The 17,853-nt window shown below is 35.0% G+C and overlaps 1 protein-coding gene across 3 annotated transcripts in view; it reads right to left on the bottom strand.

The window, feature by feature from the left end:
• The window catches only part of AMPKalpha (AMP-activated protein kinase alpha subunit), a 163,844-nt gene that overhangs the window by 87,760 nt on the left and 58,231 nt on the right, over positions 1-17,853 (bottom strand). For all 3 annotated transcript variants that reach the window (XM_090384992.1, XM_090384984.1, XM_090384977.1), the window contains exon 6: positions 7,691-7,760. In XM_090384992.1, the coding sequence (XP_090241118.1) occupies positions 7,691-7,760 (70 nt within the window). The remainder of the gene's footprint in view (positions 1-7,690; positions 7,761-17,853) is intronic.

Below are 17,853 nucleotides of genomic sequence, written 5' to 3'. Positions count from 1 at the left end.
TGCTCAATCCATACAAGGCCTTATACATCTCAATTAAATCACCTCACAGGTGCCTAGTACCAGACACTGCAATTTCCAGAATTTACAGCTTTCTTGGTAAGAGATATCCTTTGTTCCACTCACCAATCTCGTTCCAGCAACTCTGTATCCTTCCTAAAACGAGGCCTCCAAACCTGTATGCAGTACTCAAGGTGTGGCCTGACCACTGCCTTATACAAGAGGATAATAACCTCATCATCCCTGCTAGCAAAATTCCTGTATAGCTACTCTTATGGCATGTCTGCACTGCTCAGAAAACTTCATATCTGACAATTATCCCCAGATCTTTTTCATTCTCCACTTCCCTGAGTGTAATACCGCACAGTTGGTATGTTAATCTGCGGTTACTGTTACCCATACACAGTACTTTGCATTTGTCAATGTTAATCAAAGCACTCAAGGTGTGGCCATTGCCTTATACAAGGGGATAATCACCTCCTTATCCCTGCTAGTAAAATTCTTGTATATCATTGAGAAGACCCCATGAGCTACTCTTGCAGCCTGTCTGCACTGTTCAGAAAACTTCATACCTGACTGCACAATTACCCCCAGGTATCTTTCACTCTCCATTACCCTCTGAGGTTACTGCTACCCATATTCAGTACGTTGTGTTTGTCAATGTTAAACTCCAGTTGCCACTCCTTAGCCCATCTGCCCAACTTTTCCAGATCCTTTTGCAGTAGCATACTGTGATTAACAACCTTGCCAACCTTTGTATCATCTGCAAACTTCAACATTAAGCCTGATATACCTTCATCAATATCATTCATAAATATACAAAACAACAGTGCACCCAAAACCGAACCCTGTGGGACTACACTAATAACATTAGTCCACAAAGAGCAGTGCCCATTGATTACCACCCTCTGTCTTCTCCCACACAACCATCCTTTTATCCATTGCAGCAACTTGTACTTCATGCCACATTGCTCTAATTTGTACACTAGTCTTCTATGTGCAACGGTATTAAAAGTTTTCCTGAAATCCAACTATATGGTATCAAAATTATTTTCTGCATCCAGTTCCTTTGTGACCACATCATAGTATCCAATCAAATTGGTCAGAGAAGACTTCCCCTTAACAAACCCATGCTGTTCTGAATTATTACTGCAGTCTTGTTTAGATGATACAACAATGCTTCTTTATTATTATTATTATTATTATTAGCTTTATGGTGCAAGGAAGCCTAAGGCTTATGCTGCACCAGCCAAAAAAAAAAAAAAAAAAAAAAAAACTTTCGAGTTACCCTGAGAGAGAGAGAGAGAGAGAGAGAGAGAGAGAGAGAGAGAGTCAAAAGTAGAAAGGAATCACACCAAGGAAGAGAAGAATGATGATATCCAGCTCAGGACACTGGGTGTGCCAAGCCCATACTCACCAGATGTGAACCCCTGGGGTTAGCAGAACTTAAGCCTTTTATGGTAAGAGGACCCCTTCGTTCACCTCACCAATCTTGTTACCCTTCTCTATATTCGCTCAAGTAACTCTACATCCTTCTTAAAATGAGTCCTCCAGACCTGTACACAGTACTCAAGAAGTGACCTTATACAAAGGGATAACCACCTCATTTTCCCTACTAGCAAAATTCCTGTATGTCATTGACAAAACCCCATGACCTACAGCAGAGGTTCCCAACCTTTCTCGGTTCATGGCGCCCTTACTGTCTCAGTATTTTTTTCACAGTACCCCTAGGCCAAAAGAAATACCTAACGGTTAATCAATATAATGTACATGAACTTACAGATATCGCACCTTTCAATCAGATGAACATTTGGTAAGATATACTGAGAACTAACGTACAGTATGACTGGGATTTAGTTTATATAACTATGTAGATGCACAAACCAGTTTGACTGTGTGGAATCAGAGCGTGGGTAATTACGGGGAAATCCCGCAAAAGCCACCGCCCAGCCGATTCACTCATGGTTTCGTTTTCCGCACGTGACATGCCGCTGAGGTAATTGAGCATATGCGCATTCATCTCAGCATAAAAATACCATTAAGAAATGACTGCTCATGAGTATACGGGTTAGTTGAAGAATTCGATTGGATACTATTGGATATATCATAGTATCCAATTTGATTGGATACTATGATGTGGTCACAAAGGAACTGGATGCAAAAAATAATTTTGATACAATATAGTTGGATTTCAGGAAAACTTTTAATACCGTTGCACATAGAAGACTACTGTACAAATTAGAGCAATGTGGCATGAAGTACAAGTGACTTTAACCAGTGACTCCATTATTTTCCCCAGAACAGAAGTTAAACTAACAGGTCTGTAATTACTTGTGTCACCCTTTGATACATTTGCACATCTCCAGTCCACGGGGACCTCCCCTAAGTCCATCGATGCTCTCATAATTATGGCTAACGGTTTACTTACTTCCTTTGCTGTCCCCTTTAATATAACTGGATATATCCCATCCACACCAGGTGCCTTTCTTATGTTTAACTTCAACAATTCTCCTCTACTTTGTTCCTAGTTATTACAAAATCATTTAGCTCCCTGTCAGAGTTTAATAAGCTTCTGTTCTCCACTTCCCTACACAATTCCTCAAGTGAGAATGTAGATACAAAATACTCATTCAGTTTGGCAGATAGCAAACGGAATGATTCATTGAGCCTTCCCAAATTAAATTAAAACTGAACAAATAGAAATCTGTCATTTCTTTTTTCTTTTCCTAATTGCCTATGGTAGATTCAAGCTTGTCTGTAATCAAGTCAAAAAGGAAGTTAGACAAGTGAAGGCAGATTATGAAAAATCCTTGGCAAAGAAAAACAAAGACTTCTTTACTTTAAACTCTAAAATGAAGGGGATGAATTGGATGGGTCCACTTGATATCAATGGTTTGACTGTAGATGATCATTCTCAGACAGTTGCCGAACTAAATGAGTATTTTGCATCTACATTCGCACATGAGGAGTTATTCAAGGAGGAGAGGACCAGATGTTTATCAAATTCTAACAGGGAGTCAATTGATTTTGTAATAACTGAGAGCAAAGTGGAGGAGAAATTGTTGAAGTTAAACATAAGAAATGCACCTGGGGTGGATGGGATCTATCCAGTTATATTAAAGGAGGCAGCAAAGGAGGTAAAAAAACCCTTAGCCATAATTATGAGAGCATCCTTAGACTCGGGGGAAGTCCCAAGTCTTCCAGTCCGTGGGACTTCCCATGGACTGGAGACATGCAAATGTATCTCCAATTCACAAAGGGGGGATCAAAGGGTGACACAAGTAATTACAGACCTGTTAGTTTGACTTCTGTTCCAGGGAAAATAATGGAGTCACTGGTTAAAGAAGCATTGCAGGATCATTTAGACAAGACTGCAGCAATAATTCAGACACAGCATGGGTTTATTAAGAGGAAGTCTTGTCTGATCAATTTGATTGGATACTACGATGTGGTCACAAGAGAACTGGATGCAAAAAATAATTTTGATATTATATACTTGGGTTTCAGGAAAGCTTTTGATACTGTTGCACAGGGAAGACTACTGTACAAATTGGAGCTGTATGGCATTAAGGGCAAGTTGCTACAATGGATAAAAGGATGGTTGAATGTAAGAAGACACAGAGAGTAGTGGTCAATGGATACTGCTCTACATGGACTAATGTTATTAGTGGTGTCCCTCAGGGATCGGTGTTGGGCCCTGATCGGTGTTGTTTTGTATATTTATCAATGATATTGATGAAGGTATATCAAGCTTAATGTCAAAGTTTGAAGACGATACTAAGGTTGGCAGGGTTGTTAATAACAGTAATGACAGTATGCTGCTGCAATAGGATTTGGAAAAGGTGGGTAGCTGGGCTGAGAAGTGGCAACTGAAGTTTAACATTGACAAATGCAAAGTACTGCATATGGGTAGCAGTAATCTCATGAAATGTTCCAATAGGGTGGTGTTACACTCAGGGTAGTGTATAATGAAAGAGACCTGGGAGTAATTGTGTCAGATATGAAGTTTTCTGAGCCGTGCAAACAGGCTATCATGGGGTCTTGTCAATGATATACAGGAATTTTGCGAGCAGGGATAAGGAGGTGATTATCCCCTTGTATAAGACAATGGTGAGGCCACACCTTGAGTACTGTGTACAGGTCTGGAAGCCTCATTTTAGGAAGGATGTTTGTTGTTTGTTATTTGGTTTTTAGGAGCATTAGCAACTAGGGCCATATTGCTCCAGGAATATGCGGTGGTCATTCCCTGACCTTTCCGCATCCTCTGTATTTGGTGGGTACGGGCTCGAACCCAGGTCTAATCAAGAAGCCTGTGCTACGCACTGCTGCTCCTGCCCACATGGCTACGGAGGCGCCTAGGAAGGATGTTGACTTGCTAGAACCAGTACAGAGAAGGGCAACAAGACTGGTGAAGCAGCAGGTAGTTGATTACTGGAACAAACTTCCATCTGTTTTTGTAGAAGTTGATAGCTTAAATAAATTCAAGGCAGAACTAGACAAACATCTGGAATGAATGGATCAGTGAAATGGGAAGGGTTTTTTTTTTTTTTTTTTGGGGTTGATGCTGTATAAGCCTGCTTTCTTGCATCATGTGCCTCTACTAATGCTAATGCTAATTATCAAAAGCTATCCATATATTGTAGCTGAAGCCTAGGATATTATGCGCAGAAATGAAATGTTCTCGGTTCTTGCATAAAAGTTGCTGGGTTTTTTTTTTTTTTTTTTTATAAATCATGAATTATTACTATTTGCTAATGTGACTGACATGTAACATACCACATACATTAACTAACTTGTTCCAGTAGTCAACAACTCTGGCTAAAAGAAAATGTCCTGCAGTCCAGTCTAAGCCTTTTTCTCCATAATTTGAATTTATGGTCCTTAGTTCTGGAATCAATTATAACAATGAAAATTTCTCCCTCATCCATATTACTTTCTCCTCTCAGAGCCTTATATACAGTAGACTCTCGATTTTTCCTGGACAGATGGTAAAAAACAAATCCCGGATAATCGATTTCCTGGTTAATCTAAAAATACAGAAGTCCCTGATATACGTAAGAGATATGTTCCAGGACTTCTTACTTCGTTGAGGTTTACGTAACTCGGGAATGACTAGTAACATATTGCTACTATATTATTATTGACAAATCTGAATTCTGCGTAATACTTGTTAATGTTTGACCATTTTCATACTTTCTTATTAGTTTAATTTTCTGATCCAAACTGATGGCTTTCCTTTTATTGGTAGATTTACTAGTAGCGCTGTCACTTATTCTCTTAGTCGGCACCATGATAACGGTCGAAATGAAATTTTCTGTAAAAAACTTCACAGGGTTTAGGCAAAAACTCACTATTACCACCCCGCGAGAACTCACATTTTACTAAAGCACATTTCTGGAGGTCACTACCATAAAACAATTTGCACTTTCCATGTTATTGGACTTTTCAGTTCGTGCACCTAATTATAAACGGGTAGTAAACTCGATCTTATTGTATTTGCGATAATATCGATAGCTGGAATTCTGTGTTTTTATGTTATTATGGTGAAATGTGTTGCCCCTTCATTGAAATCTTCAGTCTTATAAAAAAAAAAACCATAAATGAATTGTAAGAATCTTCTCTTCTTTCCTATTTTTTGCTTGTTACTCCGTATCTCACTTGTGCAATTTGTGTGTGCAGTGATCATCGTTATTGATTGCTTATTTTATTTTATTTATTTTTTGTTTGTTTTAAATTTTACAATCCTAAAAAAAAAAAAAAAATTGAGCGAAAAAAAATTTACATAAATCCGTAGTTGCGTATATCGGGGACTTACTGTATACTGTATCGAATTTTTTTACGTAAAAAAATATGGCAATAGATAAAAAACTTACCATGCACTACTCGCATGTCCAATACGATGCTTCCCTTCATTTTTTGCGATATCGATTTTAAGTCTATAGCTTTCCTATATTTTTTACGATGTTGCATATGGTTTGGTCACCAACATTATAATGGTTCATTAGTAATTTATTGGATGCACAGTTTTGAAACTTTTGAATAATTTAAAATTTTTGTTTAACTGAAAGCGCAACTCTTTTGCGTTTACCCATCATTTTCACGATTTCTAAACAAAAAGAAAAATTTTTACTATAAAAAAAAATTTCAACATCCCTGACATAACGAAACAAAATTTGTCTTTTAAATATTGTTGACAAATACAACAGAACACAACAATCGACGCAACACACTAAAACAAACTAAACATTTGTTCTCTTTTTTTTTTTTTTTTTGAGAGGCAGATGTGAAGACAGCAGGCTTGCAAGATAATAGGTACACTAATATCCCAATGATGACTTATAATGCCGCTTGTCGCTTATTTACGACTTGCAAAACATCTGTTTATACATATTCTATTTATTACTTGAATTTTATGATTTTTGGTTGCTTTTTTTTATTATTATTATTTTTTTATTTGGAATCTTGAAGTGTCCTGGTTAATCCAATCCTGGTAAATTGAGAGTCTGCTGTATATCTCAATTTGGTCTCCACTGAGATGCTTAATTACCAAACTCTACAGCCCACAATAAGTCTTTCCTCATGCAGTTCATAAGCCCTACAGCCTATATTCAAAGTCTTTCCCCCACACAGTCACAAGCATTATACACCTTTGGACACTTTCAAGCAGCTTGATGTCTTTTTCTTGTGTGGTCTCCATACATAGTATTTCAAATGCAGTTTTACAATTGCTTTACACAGTGGAATTAAAATCTCCCTATCTCTACAAGCAAATGTTTGATATACAGTAGACTGTCGAAATAACAGCACCCCAAATAATGGCGCATTGAGATCGGATGTATATGGATGTATACATACAGTGCAGTGTCTTGCAGTGCTGAAAAAAGAAAATGGCAAGTCATGTGATTACTGCATTTGTTTACGTTTGCCATTCTGAAAGTGAATTCTCTACTGATAGCAAGAATTATACCATTGTTTTACATTTATTTTAAATTAAAAACCCTCACCATTTATTTTAAATTAAAAACCCCTCGCTATAGCTCATAAAGTTAATAAACCTCATACAGAGAAGAAAAGAATAACAACATTAAAGCTTAATGATAAACTTGGAAATCTGGCAAATTTTTCAGAACTTTTGCCAGATTTTAGGGGATTAATAACAAAGAAAAATTTCTTTATTATTAATCCCCTGAATATGGATCCAAAAATACCTTTAAAAATCAAATAAGCACTCAAGAGGTAACCTTTCATTTATGTATTTATTACTTTCCTTTACACAAAAAATTCACAAGTGCTCATTTGATTTTTAAAGGTATTTTTGAGTGATTCTCAAGCGATTCTCACATATGGTACAACTGCTATAGGGCATTGTGTACCTCTGACAACTTTTATGCAGTCATCTTGTTCTCTCAAACTAAACTCCTATTTTTATTTTTAGGGAACGCTAAGAAGCTTTTCATTTCTATCCCAATATTCATAACAGCTTTTTCTTTTTTATCAACCACTCCACAGGAATGGTTACTAATAAAGAATAAGGGAGAGTTCTAAATAATCCTGTAAGCACATGCTCACTTGTTTCTCTCTCTCTCATTCTCTGTTATTACACACACACACGGTTATGCACTTTTCTAAGGTGACAAAAATAATAATAAATAATTTTAAAAAAATCATTTTCTGTTATCAGCAAGTAACTTACTGTGCCGCACAAAAGTGCATATAGGATGACTCCACAACTCCATATGTCTACTTCTGGCCCAGCATACAACCTAAAAGAATAATGTTATCTAAAGAATAATAAATTATTTTGTGAATTGTCAAAACTATTTCTGAGGTACTTAATATTACTTTTTTTTCAATTCTGTTAATTACTATAGATCTAAATGATAATATTAGATTTATCCAGTATACTGTAGATAGAACTATCCAGATGAACATGAATAAAATGTACTGCAAACTATTTTGCTAACTATTGTTTGTCCTTGCAGTTTGTTAATGATATAGTAATAAAAATTTTAAATATTGTTGACAAATACAATACTTTGTATAACAAGGCTGCTCCTCAAAAAAGAATGATTCTCTTCCCAATAATGCCTCTGTTCCTTGTCTTTATTATATTAATCTAATTATAACATACCTGTTGCTCTAATCATGCTTAAAAGCATGTTAAATGACTTAACCTTCACACGGATGTATTTTATTTGTTTTTTGTGGAAGATGCTTTATCATTTATTTAAGTATATTTTGAATGTTTCCTCTACTGTTAGCTTTCAAGTACATTTGTCATATTATCAGAACTATTCAATCATTTTTTGACAACAATTACAACTTGTTTATTTAACGATTTTTGTCAGATTTTTCTGCTTTACTTTCATGAAGGTTAGACTATCTAATTATGATACTAAAATTAAGTCTCCAAATTCTATATTAAATATGATAATTAAATTATCCATCATTTAAAAATTTGCTCTCCTGTCACCATTACTATGCACATGCAATGGCAACACTCTATATGTGTTTGCTACTTGTTCATGCAACAAGTCATGATCTCATTGTTGGCAAGAACACACTCATTAGCCATGAGCTCTCAGAATTACATTTTGATTATTACAGTAATTTAATCTCAACATAACTTTATTGCACATTTAATGAAATTAACTTAAATTTCCTAGTGATAATAAACAGCTATCAACTACTATACATGTAGAATCTAAATGACAACCATATCATACCAAACAGTGCATGATGTAAAGATTCCACTGTCATTAGCCAAACTGCTTACAAGCACAAGTGTTCAAAGTGGCTGCCCTGCACTGTGCAGTAGACCCCAGCATGTCAAGATATACTTGCTTGCGCATGATGTAACATACTAAAGTGTATGGCAGTTATGTTAGCATGTACTACAGACACCAGATCCTCCATACTGGTAAAAGACATGCAATACACAATTTCCATTAGAAATCTCCAAAGAGGGAAGTTGGAGGGATTAAGATCTCACACGTGATTATTCTATTTCTTGTATATGGTTCCTTTGTCTTTTGTATACATGTCAATGGCTTTCTGATGACATAAATATGCCAGCCATTCTTCTCTACAACATGGCCTCAGAGAGCAGGTTTTTGTTCATAGTATTCTATCAGGTACTGTTCCATTTTGTGATTGTGTACAATTTTCCTAAAATTCTGTATAACAAATTATCAAATACTATTCAAAATATAGAAAAAATGTATTCTTAATCCATTTTCCCCCTCTTCTCCCACTACATGCAATCATAACCTTATAATAACACCTGGACTAGGTTAGCTGATTTGAGTTTCTTTTAGAGTATTCACCACTTGGCTGTAATGAGCTAGTTTAATGGTCTCGTATGGAGAGGTCTAAGTTCAAATCCCGCCAATCACTAGAATTCTTATAGGCCTCCAATTGAGGCTGCAGTTAGCTAATCTCAAGCAGAGAGAGTGGGGTCCCCCCAAGTTATTCCAGGGTTTTAAGTCTGCATATTTATTATTAATATGCATATTTATTTCATTCTTTCAGCCTACATGATATATAAATTGGCTTATGGATATGCATTTGTACAGATGTAATACATGGTAAGACCATATAAACTGGAATATCATAGGAACATTGCAACTGGCCTTGACAGTCAATGCAACAAATAATTTTTAATGTTGTGTGGCTGAAAAACCTGGAATTATACCCTCTGTCTGACTGGTTAACTATAGACACCTTTTCAAAATTTTCTTTAAAAATTTTCTGTTTATTCAGAAATGGCTGTGTATTATGATGCTAAGCACTTTATATACATAGTCTATAGACACCTTTAAATATTCTGCTATTCTCTGACAGGAGTTGAACTCGGATCTCTCCAAATGATGAGTTCAAGTATACTTAGGGTTGTCAGGTTTTCCTAAAAAAAAAAAAAAAAAAAGGGAAGATTTTTGTCAATAAAATTAGTTTTAAAAAATACAAGAAAATTCAAATTATCTGATATTTTAATTGTACTTATTTTGACATTTTGTCCTTTTTAACAGACTATTGTTTATCTAGTTTTACATATTGTTTATCCAGTTTTACATACTGAAGGAACTCTTTATGTGTAAAAGAGAAATTCATTGCAATCTGTAACTCTGCCTCAATTAATTCTCGGTGACTTCTGTTTCTGACATCTGTCCACTTCAATTTCATTAACAAAAACACCCTTTCTATTACAGCATTTGAGCCAGGAATACTTAACAAATATCCTACTAGTCTACTGATATTGGGTACATTTTCTTTAGGAACTTTGGAAAAAAAAAAATCAAGCCACTTGTGCACTTAACACTTTCCAGCAACTTCAACCTATTCTCACAAAACTCTTCATACAACTTGCCCAGATTTACACATTCTTGGAGTTGAAAAATATCATTTGCCATTTCAAAATCTTGATACTTAATTTCTTCTGTTTCTAGAAAAAAGTTTATTAACTTAGAACACTTATTGACTTAGAACACTCACTGAAGTCATAGTTTTTTCACACAAGTATTTTTATATTTAAAAAAACCAATAATAGTGCCCAATGTACATTAAATTTCTATAAAGTTCAATGTTCCTTACATTGCACATCCTTCTCCCACATGATGGACAATGAAAGTGAAAGAACAATATGTTCCGTGACTTCTTCCTTCTTTCTCATGGTAGGCAACTGTTGAAAAAACGCTGCCAACAGTTTTTGAATAGTTGCAGCATCATCTGATGGTTGTGTTAGCAACCAACTTTTAACTATATTTACCAGGACATTTAAAAATATGATTTTCATTGTAAAAAGAAAAGAAAAAAAAGAAACCTACTTACAGGCAAAACGTAAGATCTGGCAACCCTAAATATACTGTCAAGAAGAACCAGGAATCAGGAATGGTTATTTCAAGTAGCACAAAGTCTTGTGTATTCATATTATCCAATAAAAAACTTGTAATCATAACAATATAGTTAAATGCACCCATTAATATAAGAATTTTAGGATATAACTAAATGAGCCTCTTTTTTGTACACACTGGTTTTTTGAAATAAATTTTTTTGAAACATACCAATGATATTAATACCACAGACACTGTATTATAGATGTATACATGGCAAATTTTTAATTATATTTCATAAATTTAATTTAAATATAGCAGAGGCCCTCTTAACCAACTCACCAGATTAACTGATGCCCCCTTCCCTCTTTAAAACATACTGTCTGATATTCACAGCATACTGTAATCTTTCCAGATAACACTCCTTCACATCCCAATTGTGAGGAAGTCAAAGAAAAGCATAAAGGCCATGTTTTTCCCCACCAAAGGTAAAATTCTTGATGCAGCCAGTTCTACAATGTCTAAAGAGACAAAATAGGCAAAAGTTTTTTTTTAGTTCAATTTTGGAAAAAAAAAACAGAAGTTACAAATGTGGATCAACATCAAAGAAGTGTTTACATGGCACTAGCATGGAAAGGAATTCAAAGTTCAGCATTTACTAAGTTGCAGAGAAAATTTTGGCTTCAGGCTAATGAAAATCTTGAACTACAAAAAGATAAAGAAGAATACAGTTTATCAATTGATTCAGGCAAACTAAAGGTTCCAAAGATTTACAGCAAGAAAACATACAACAATGGATTCAACAATATTTTCCAACATGGTTATGATTTGTTGGAAAATAAAATTATGAATGATGCAAAAATCAACACAGCATGAGGGAAACAGATAGATCTAAATATGAAGAGGAGATTGAATCCAGAGTAAAAAATTTCTCATGCAGCTGCCAAAATCAACCCAGATACAGCTTTACATTATACTGGGCAACAGTTAATGTTGTTTATAAAAAAGTGGATACACTATGCTGCAAAATGACTTAGTTCATCATCTAAACAGATGAAAATTACTGATTGTATGAAAATGAATGTATGTATATACATATACACATACTTTTTTATGATAACCCACTTTAACCGATTTCTTTGAATAACCAACCAGCTCCTGGTCCAATCACATCATAAAGAGGACTCTTACCATATTAATATTATTAGTATTTTATTTTATGGCCTTGGCTGTATTAAAAATAAACGGAAATTTATTATTTACGTGTGCATGCATGAATGCACGTGCAATGGTACCCTAGTAGTCACTGGAGTGAGGAGAGGCTCTAGTAAATTAAAGCCCATAAAAGTCTATTAAAGCTAAAAAAAATTAAATTTTTATAGCTTTAATAGACTATGTTAAATAAATATAGTAAAATACATAAATAGTTCAGTCAGTCCTCATATAACACGGTGCTTGTGTTCCTAGAAATCCTCGTGCAATATAAATAACAGGCCTTATGGGAAAAATATGGTTAGGTGCCAACCACCCAAGACTGAACACACATTTGTAACAAAAACATTACCGCAATAAAATACGTAAGTATTTTATTACGAATTTTACGTAATAAAATATTGCTAATGTTTTTATTTTTATTGTAAGTAAACTTGTTCCTGATCTCTTCTTTGTTTGATTTTCTATCCAAACAGATAACAGACATTCCATCTCTTCCAATTCTTTATCTTGATCTAATGTCTTTTGTTACACTTTGAGTTGTTTCTGCTATAAAAGTTGCTTTTATTTTCTCTGCAATCTTTCTAATTGTTCTCGGTGGTTAGGTTATGTTAGGAAATAAGGTTTCCTAACTTTATCTGTCATGCCGACATGTCAACCAATATATCATCTTGACCTCTAATGCCACTACTGATAACACACACCGTCTGTTTACCAAGAATGCAGGGAGAAACTGCAGTAGTGGCAAACCAGTTAGTCTGGCAAGTTTCCCATAGTTTGCCATGGTTCTTGTGTTGGCTTTCTTTACCTTAGCTGCTTTCCTTTTTCTCTCTGAACTTGCAGTATCTTCACCAGCATGCTTCCTTTTCATACTGTTTTCAAGTATTTTACTCATTTTAGGGAATAAATTACAGTTACAGTAAAAAAAGAAGAACAAAAATGAGGAGGCAGGTTTGATATACACACACACACAAAGCAGCAAAAGTGTAGCAACTGAGGAAACAACACAGTAAGTATTGCCTTCAGCTGTTGTGATTCCGCCGCATTCGACGGCCATTTCTTGTAAATGCAAAGCCTAATAATAATGCATAAGCAAATTTGGTTCACGTTATATGTGACATCGTTCCCCTTTTTATAAATCGTGTATGATTGAATTCATGTAGTGTAAACGCATGTTATACAAGGACTGACTGTACTTTCCTCACCCATGATTTATCAAGAGTGAGGAACATTATTAGATTAATTGGGAAGCTATTAGATTAACTGAATAATCCAATAGTTTGGAAAGTGAAAAAAAAAAAATATATATATATATAATAAATAAAATAAGATATAGTAAATTTTTATTCAAGTAAACTTGGTTCGTAACACTTATGCCTTTGGTAGGGCTCTGAAAAAAAAACAGGATTGTCAGAAAAAATGCATGATAATAACACTAATTATTTAATATCATAAAAAATTAATAATAATAAAAATAATAAAGAAATAAAATAATAAAAAATAGTGACATGTTACAAATAAGTATTTTAGTTCCCCCCACCCACAGTCAACTAATGGAGTACCATTACATATATGGCTTTTGCTTGTTCCTTGCTACACTCTACAGGACAGGCAGATAGTATTCTATAATTCCCACAGCATTTCATTTTGTATAATTTTCCATTATTATTTTTCAGTATTTTATTATTCTCAACTTTCCAGTTTTGTTTCATTGCCATTTATATTTAACCTATAAATTCCACACTATTCTACACACACCCCTTCACACATCTTAACTGTATAAATAAAATATATATGTACATCTAAAAAATAAAATTTTAAAGTAAATATTGTTTCATTTAAAATTTTGACTATTTAGCCAAGATGGATATAATGGCCATCTATATGGTTACCATCCCCACCACTAGGAGATAGGTTTCTGTTATTTAGCTGAATGGTTAAAAATTCCATAAAATAGGCTGACAGTATGCCAGAGAGGAAAACATTATATTAATATCCTGTAAGAAAATACATGTTTAGACACACAAGACAATGTCCACTTAAAAACTTGCATCCCTACCAATATAATCAAGTGCACCAATTAACAAAAAAATAAATAATAAATAAATAAATAAAAAAGGTGGCCCACTTATTAATAGTGGGCCGCCTTTTTTTTTTTTTTTTTCATACGACCCTTTAAAAAACAGAAACTTGAAATAATATAAGAATATGAAATATTATGGCTGATGATTTACAGAATACCAAAATTACTTTTGATACTGATACAATATTGAGAATAAGGCCAATTACTGATAGAATACTAAGGTTTTGGTACACTAAAAAATTACAGTACTGAAAACTCAGTATCATATCAGTTACAGAGATTAAAATGTTCAGCACTTCAATGCAAGCCAAGAAGGAAAAATTAATTTTTCGAGGACATAGACCACTTTTACCCTGAGGATCATTAGCAACAGAATACAGTAAACTACACTAAAATTATTCTTTATAGTTAGTTTTAATAGTAGCATTCAAATGTGACCAAGTTTCTACAAACATTATTTTACTAAACTATAATGGTCCTTTTCTGGAGTTTGGGAATAATATTTATTGTACAGGTCACCAATAATATTTATCATATTATTTTGGTAGATGTAAATTTGGTACCACAGTTTTTGTAAATCCACAATAGCATGCAATCACTGTTATATTTACAAAAGTACTTTTAGGTCTGTGATTCAAATGGGAATAACATCCAACCAGAGGAAAGTAACTTGTTTGTCTCCTGTTGAGACAGTCATTTGCAGAAAGATGGTGACCATGTAGAACCAAGGTTTTTATTGTACAAGTCAGTGTTTCTCAAGGTATAGTTCATGGACTTCAAGGTCCACAGAGGTAGCAAATTAATATCTGAAATGTCTTATAAATATTTAAAACTGAAAAAATTTACAGCATAGGAAAAAGTTTTTTTAGGATTGGAGGTCTGCAGAAAAAGTAATGCTAAGAGTCATTAAAGAATCTTTGGATCGTTAAAGTTTGAGAATCACTAATGTAAGTTTGTTTGGATTTTATTTTAATGTTAACTAGGGTCTTAGACCAGTCTAAGAACTGTCCATAGCCATTCCTGGAACTCTCTACTATACCTTGTAAGTCAGCGTTTAGCTACCCAAAAGTTTGTAAAAATTGTTTAAAATACATAATATAAATTAGCCTGGGGGGGTCTACAGACCCCCATATTAAGAAATATTACATTGGTTTACTTTTGTTTACTTAATTGTTTTTTTTATTTCTTTAACTTTTGTGCAATTTTTTTTTTTTTTGACAAATTAAAAAAAAAAAAAAAAAAACTTTTCTCATCACCAAAAAACTGGTTATTCAGTTCTACCCCTTCAGCTTTGCAAAATTCTCCACTGCAAACAACCTTGAGAGGTAATTTTCTTCTGATGATAAGATAGAACACTGCCTGATGGAAAACTTTGAGATTCAGCTTTTCATTATTCCATAAATTCTTTTAGCCAATGAGTTAAAAATTACCAGAATAAGTTACCTCATGGTGGGCTTTTTCCCCCCTCTTTGGTTGGTGCAACAAAAGCCTAGGGCTCTCTTACAGTATATGAATGATACTAAGGTTTTATATTTGTGCCCCCTGGTTCTTGTCTCTCCTACCAATGAGAATATGCCTTCCTCATTCATATTCTTCAGTGTCATACATTGAATCAGATCCCCACCAAGGTGTCTAGCTAACTTTGCACACACCTTCCTTCCACACCTTCTAAAATGTTTCTCATAGGGACAATGTTTAGTGTTCTATCCAATCTTGCTGCCCTTCTTCAAAACCTTTTAAAGTTCTATGTATTTTTTAAAATGCAGCAACCTTCAGCCTATAGTGGCACGGTCCATGTTGGTTATTAAAGTTAGTGTGGAATTTGTGAAAAACCAAAATGTAGGGGAGAATGAGATAATGATGTTGCTAGATGTAGTGTCATTATTTACTTGTATTCCCATAGCCCATGGGGGTGGAATGTGTAAAGGTGGCACTACAAAAATATGATACCCTAAGTACTAGATCGCACCTAAGTGTGGAGGATATATGCTGTGGCGTAGAATTATGTCTTTCGAGTACCACTTTGGTATATAAAGGAGTGATGTACAAGCAGGTTCACAGCACAGCTATGGGTTCTCCTATCAGCGCTATTGTCGCAAACATAGCAATGGAAAAGTTAGAGAATAGGATTTTTACAAGTTTGGAGTTCTCTATGCACAAGTGTAAGAGATACGAGGATGACACGTTCACTTTGGTACAAAAGAGCAGAGAAAAGGATGTAGTTAGTTTTCTCAATGGTTTCTCTCCTTTTATACAGTTTACCTCAGAGGTAGAAATGAATGGTTCCCTCCCATTCCTGGACGTAATGGTGTACAGAGAAGGCTCCAGGCTTAGTACTACGGTTTTTAGGAAACCAATGTGTAGGAGCCAGTATACCCATTATAGGTCAGCACAGACTGTGCAGCATAAAAATAGTGTTGCCAGGGCACTTTTGGGTAGGGTTAGGACACATTGTAGTACATTTGAGAGAGAGAGAGAGAGAGAGAGAGAGAGAGAGAGAGAGAGAGAGAGAGAGAGAGAGAGAGAGAGAGAGAGAGAGAGAGAGAGAGAGAGAAATTGGGCAGATCTTATAAAATGCTGTTACCCCCAGAGGGTCATTGATAAATATAATAGAGACGTGGAGCCTAATCATGGAACACCGTCCGTTCCAGTCACCACAGTTTATATTCCCTACTATCCGGGCTTGTCATATCGTATTGCAAGGATGCTTCGTGACTTTCAGGCATGCTGTGTGCAGCTTCCGGGCCGGAGGTTGCACACAGTCGTGTCACAGGTCAAAGACCTCATTACTGGGGATTCCAGTAGTGGGGTCGTATATGAGATCAAATGCCTGGATTGTGGGGAATGTTATGTGGGGGAGACAGGACGGCAACTAAAAGACCGTCTGAAGGAGCACATGTGAGCCATACAGACCGCAGAGTTTAATAAGTCCGCCATTGCTGAGCATTATTGGGAAAAACAACACCAGGTCTCCCCAGTGAATGACATCATCCTTGACCGGGCGCATAGGTTCTGGGACCGTAAGTGGTTGGAGAGTTTGTGGATTGGCTCGTCCGTAAACAATAGTATGAATAGGGACAGGGGTGTTCGGCTCCACCCCCTTCTGGAGGCTGTGGTCCTTGCAAAAGACGAGTGCTTTGGTACACCATGCTCCGGAGCCACTTCCGGTTCTGGTTCACATGGAAGAAATACTGAGCATGTGCCTGGTCAGCCACGTGTGCCGTGAACCTGTTATTTAAGGATGTGTTGCCTAAACATCATTGTTGTTGAGAAAGGAGGCGGATGCCCCCGAAAGCTACAATCATTGTTTTATTGCTTTTAACCTTTATTATATTTTATTGCATTTTAAAATTTCATCATACATTTTATTTTGTAAGTCAATTTTTGTAAATATTATTTTACAGTACTGTATCGTCTGGTACATTTTATAATTTTCAGTATTAAACTATTATAGTTAAACGGTTGGTGTACTTGTTTAAATTTGTGATATGAATCATTCTCCCAACCTTAGAGGCCTTTTTGAAGATATCGTATTTAATTACTTTAGTGGGTAAAATGATAGTAAAACACACACCAAAAACAGAACAGCTTAAAAATTTAAATATCTATTAGACTTATGCCAGTATGAATTTTAGTATTTCTAAAGTACGGTATCCATTTTTGATATGCATTCTTAATAAATTTTTAATTGAATAAAGTATATCTGTAAAAAAAAAAAAAAAATTCTTTTGA

This window comes from Mastigoproctus giganteus, chromosome 1 (genome assembly GCF_048544385.1).
Source record: "Mastigoproctus giganteus isolate SK-2022 chromosome 1, ASM4854438v1, whole genome shotgun sequence".
NCBI classification, from domain to species: Eukaryota; Metazoa; Arthropoda; class Arachnida; order Uropygi; family Thelyphonidae; genus Mastigoproctus; species Mastigoproctus giganteus.
The sequence above is the reverse complement of the archived record's forward strand: the minus strand, read 5'-3'. Positions and strand labels throughout refer to the sequence as shown.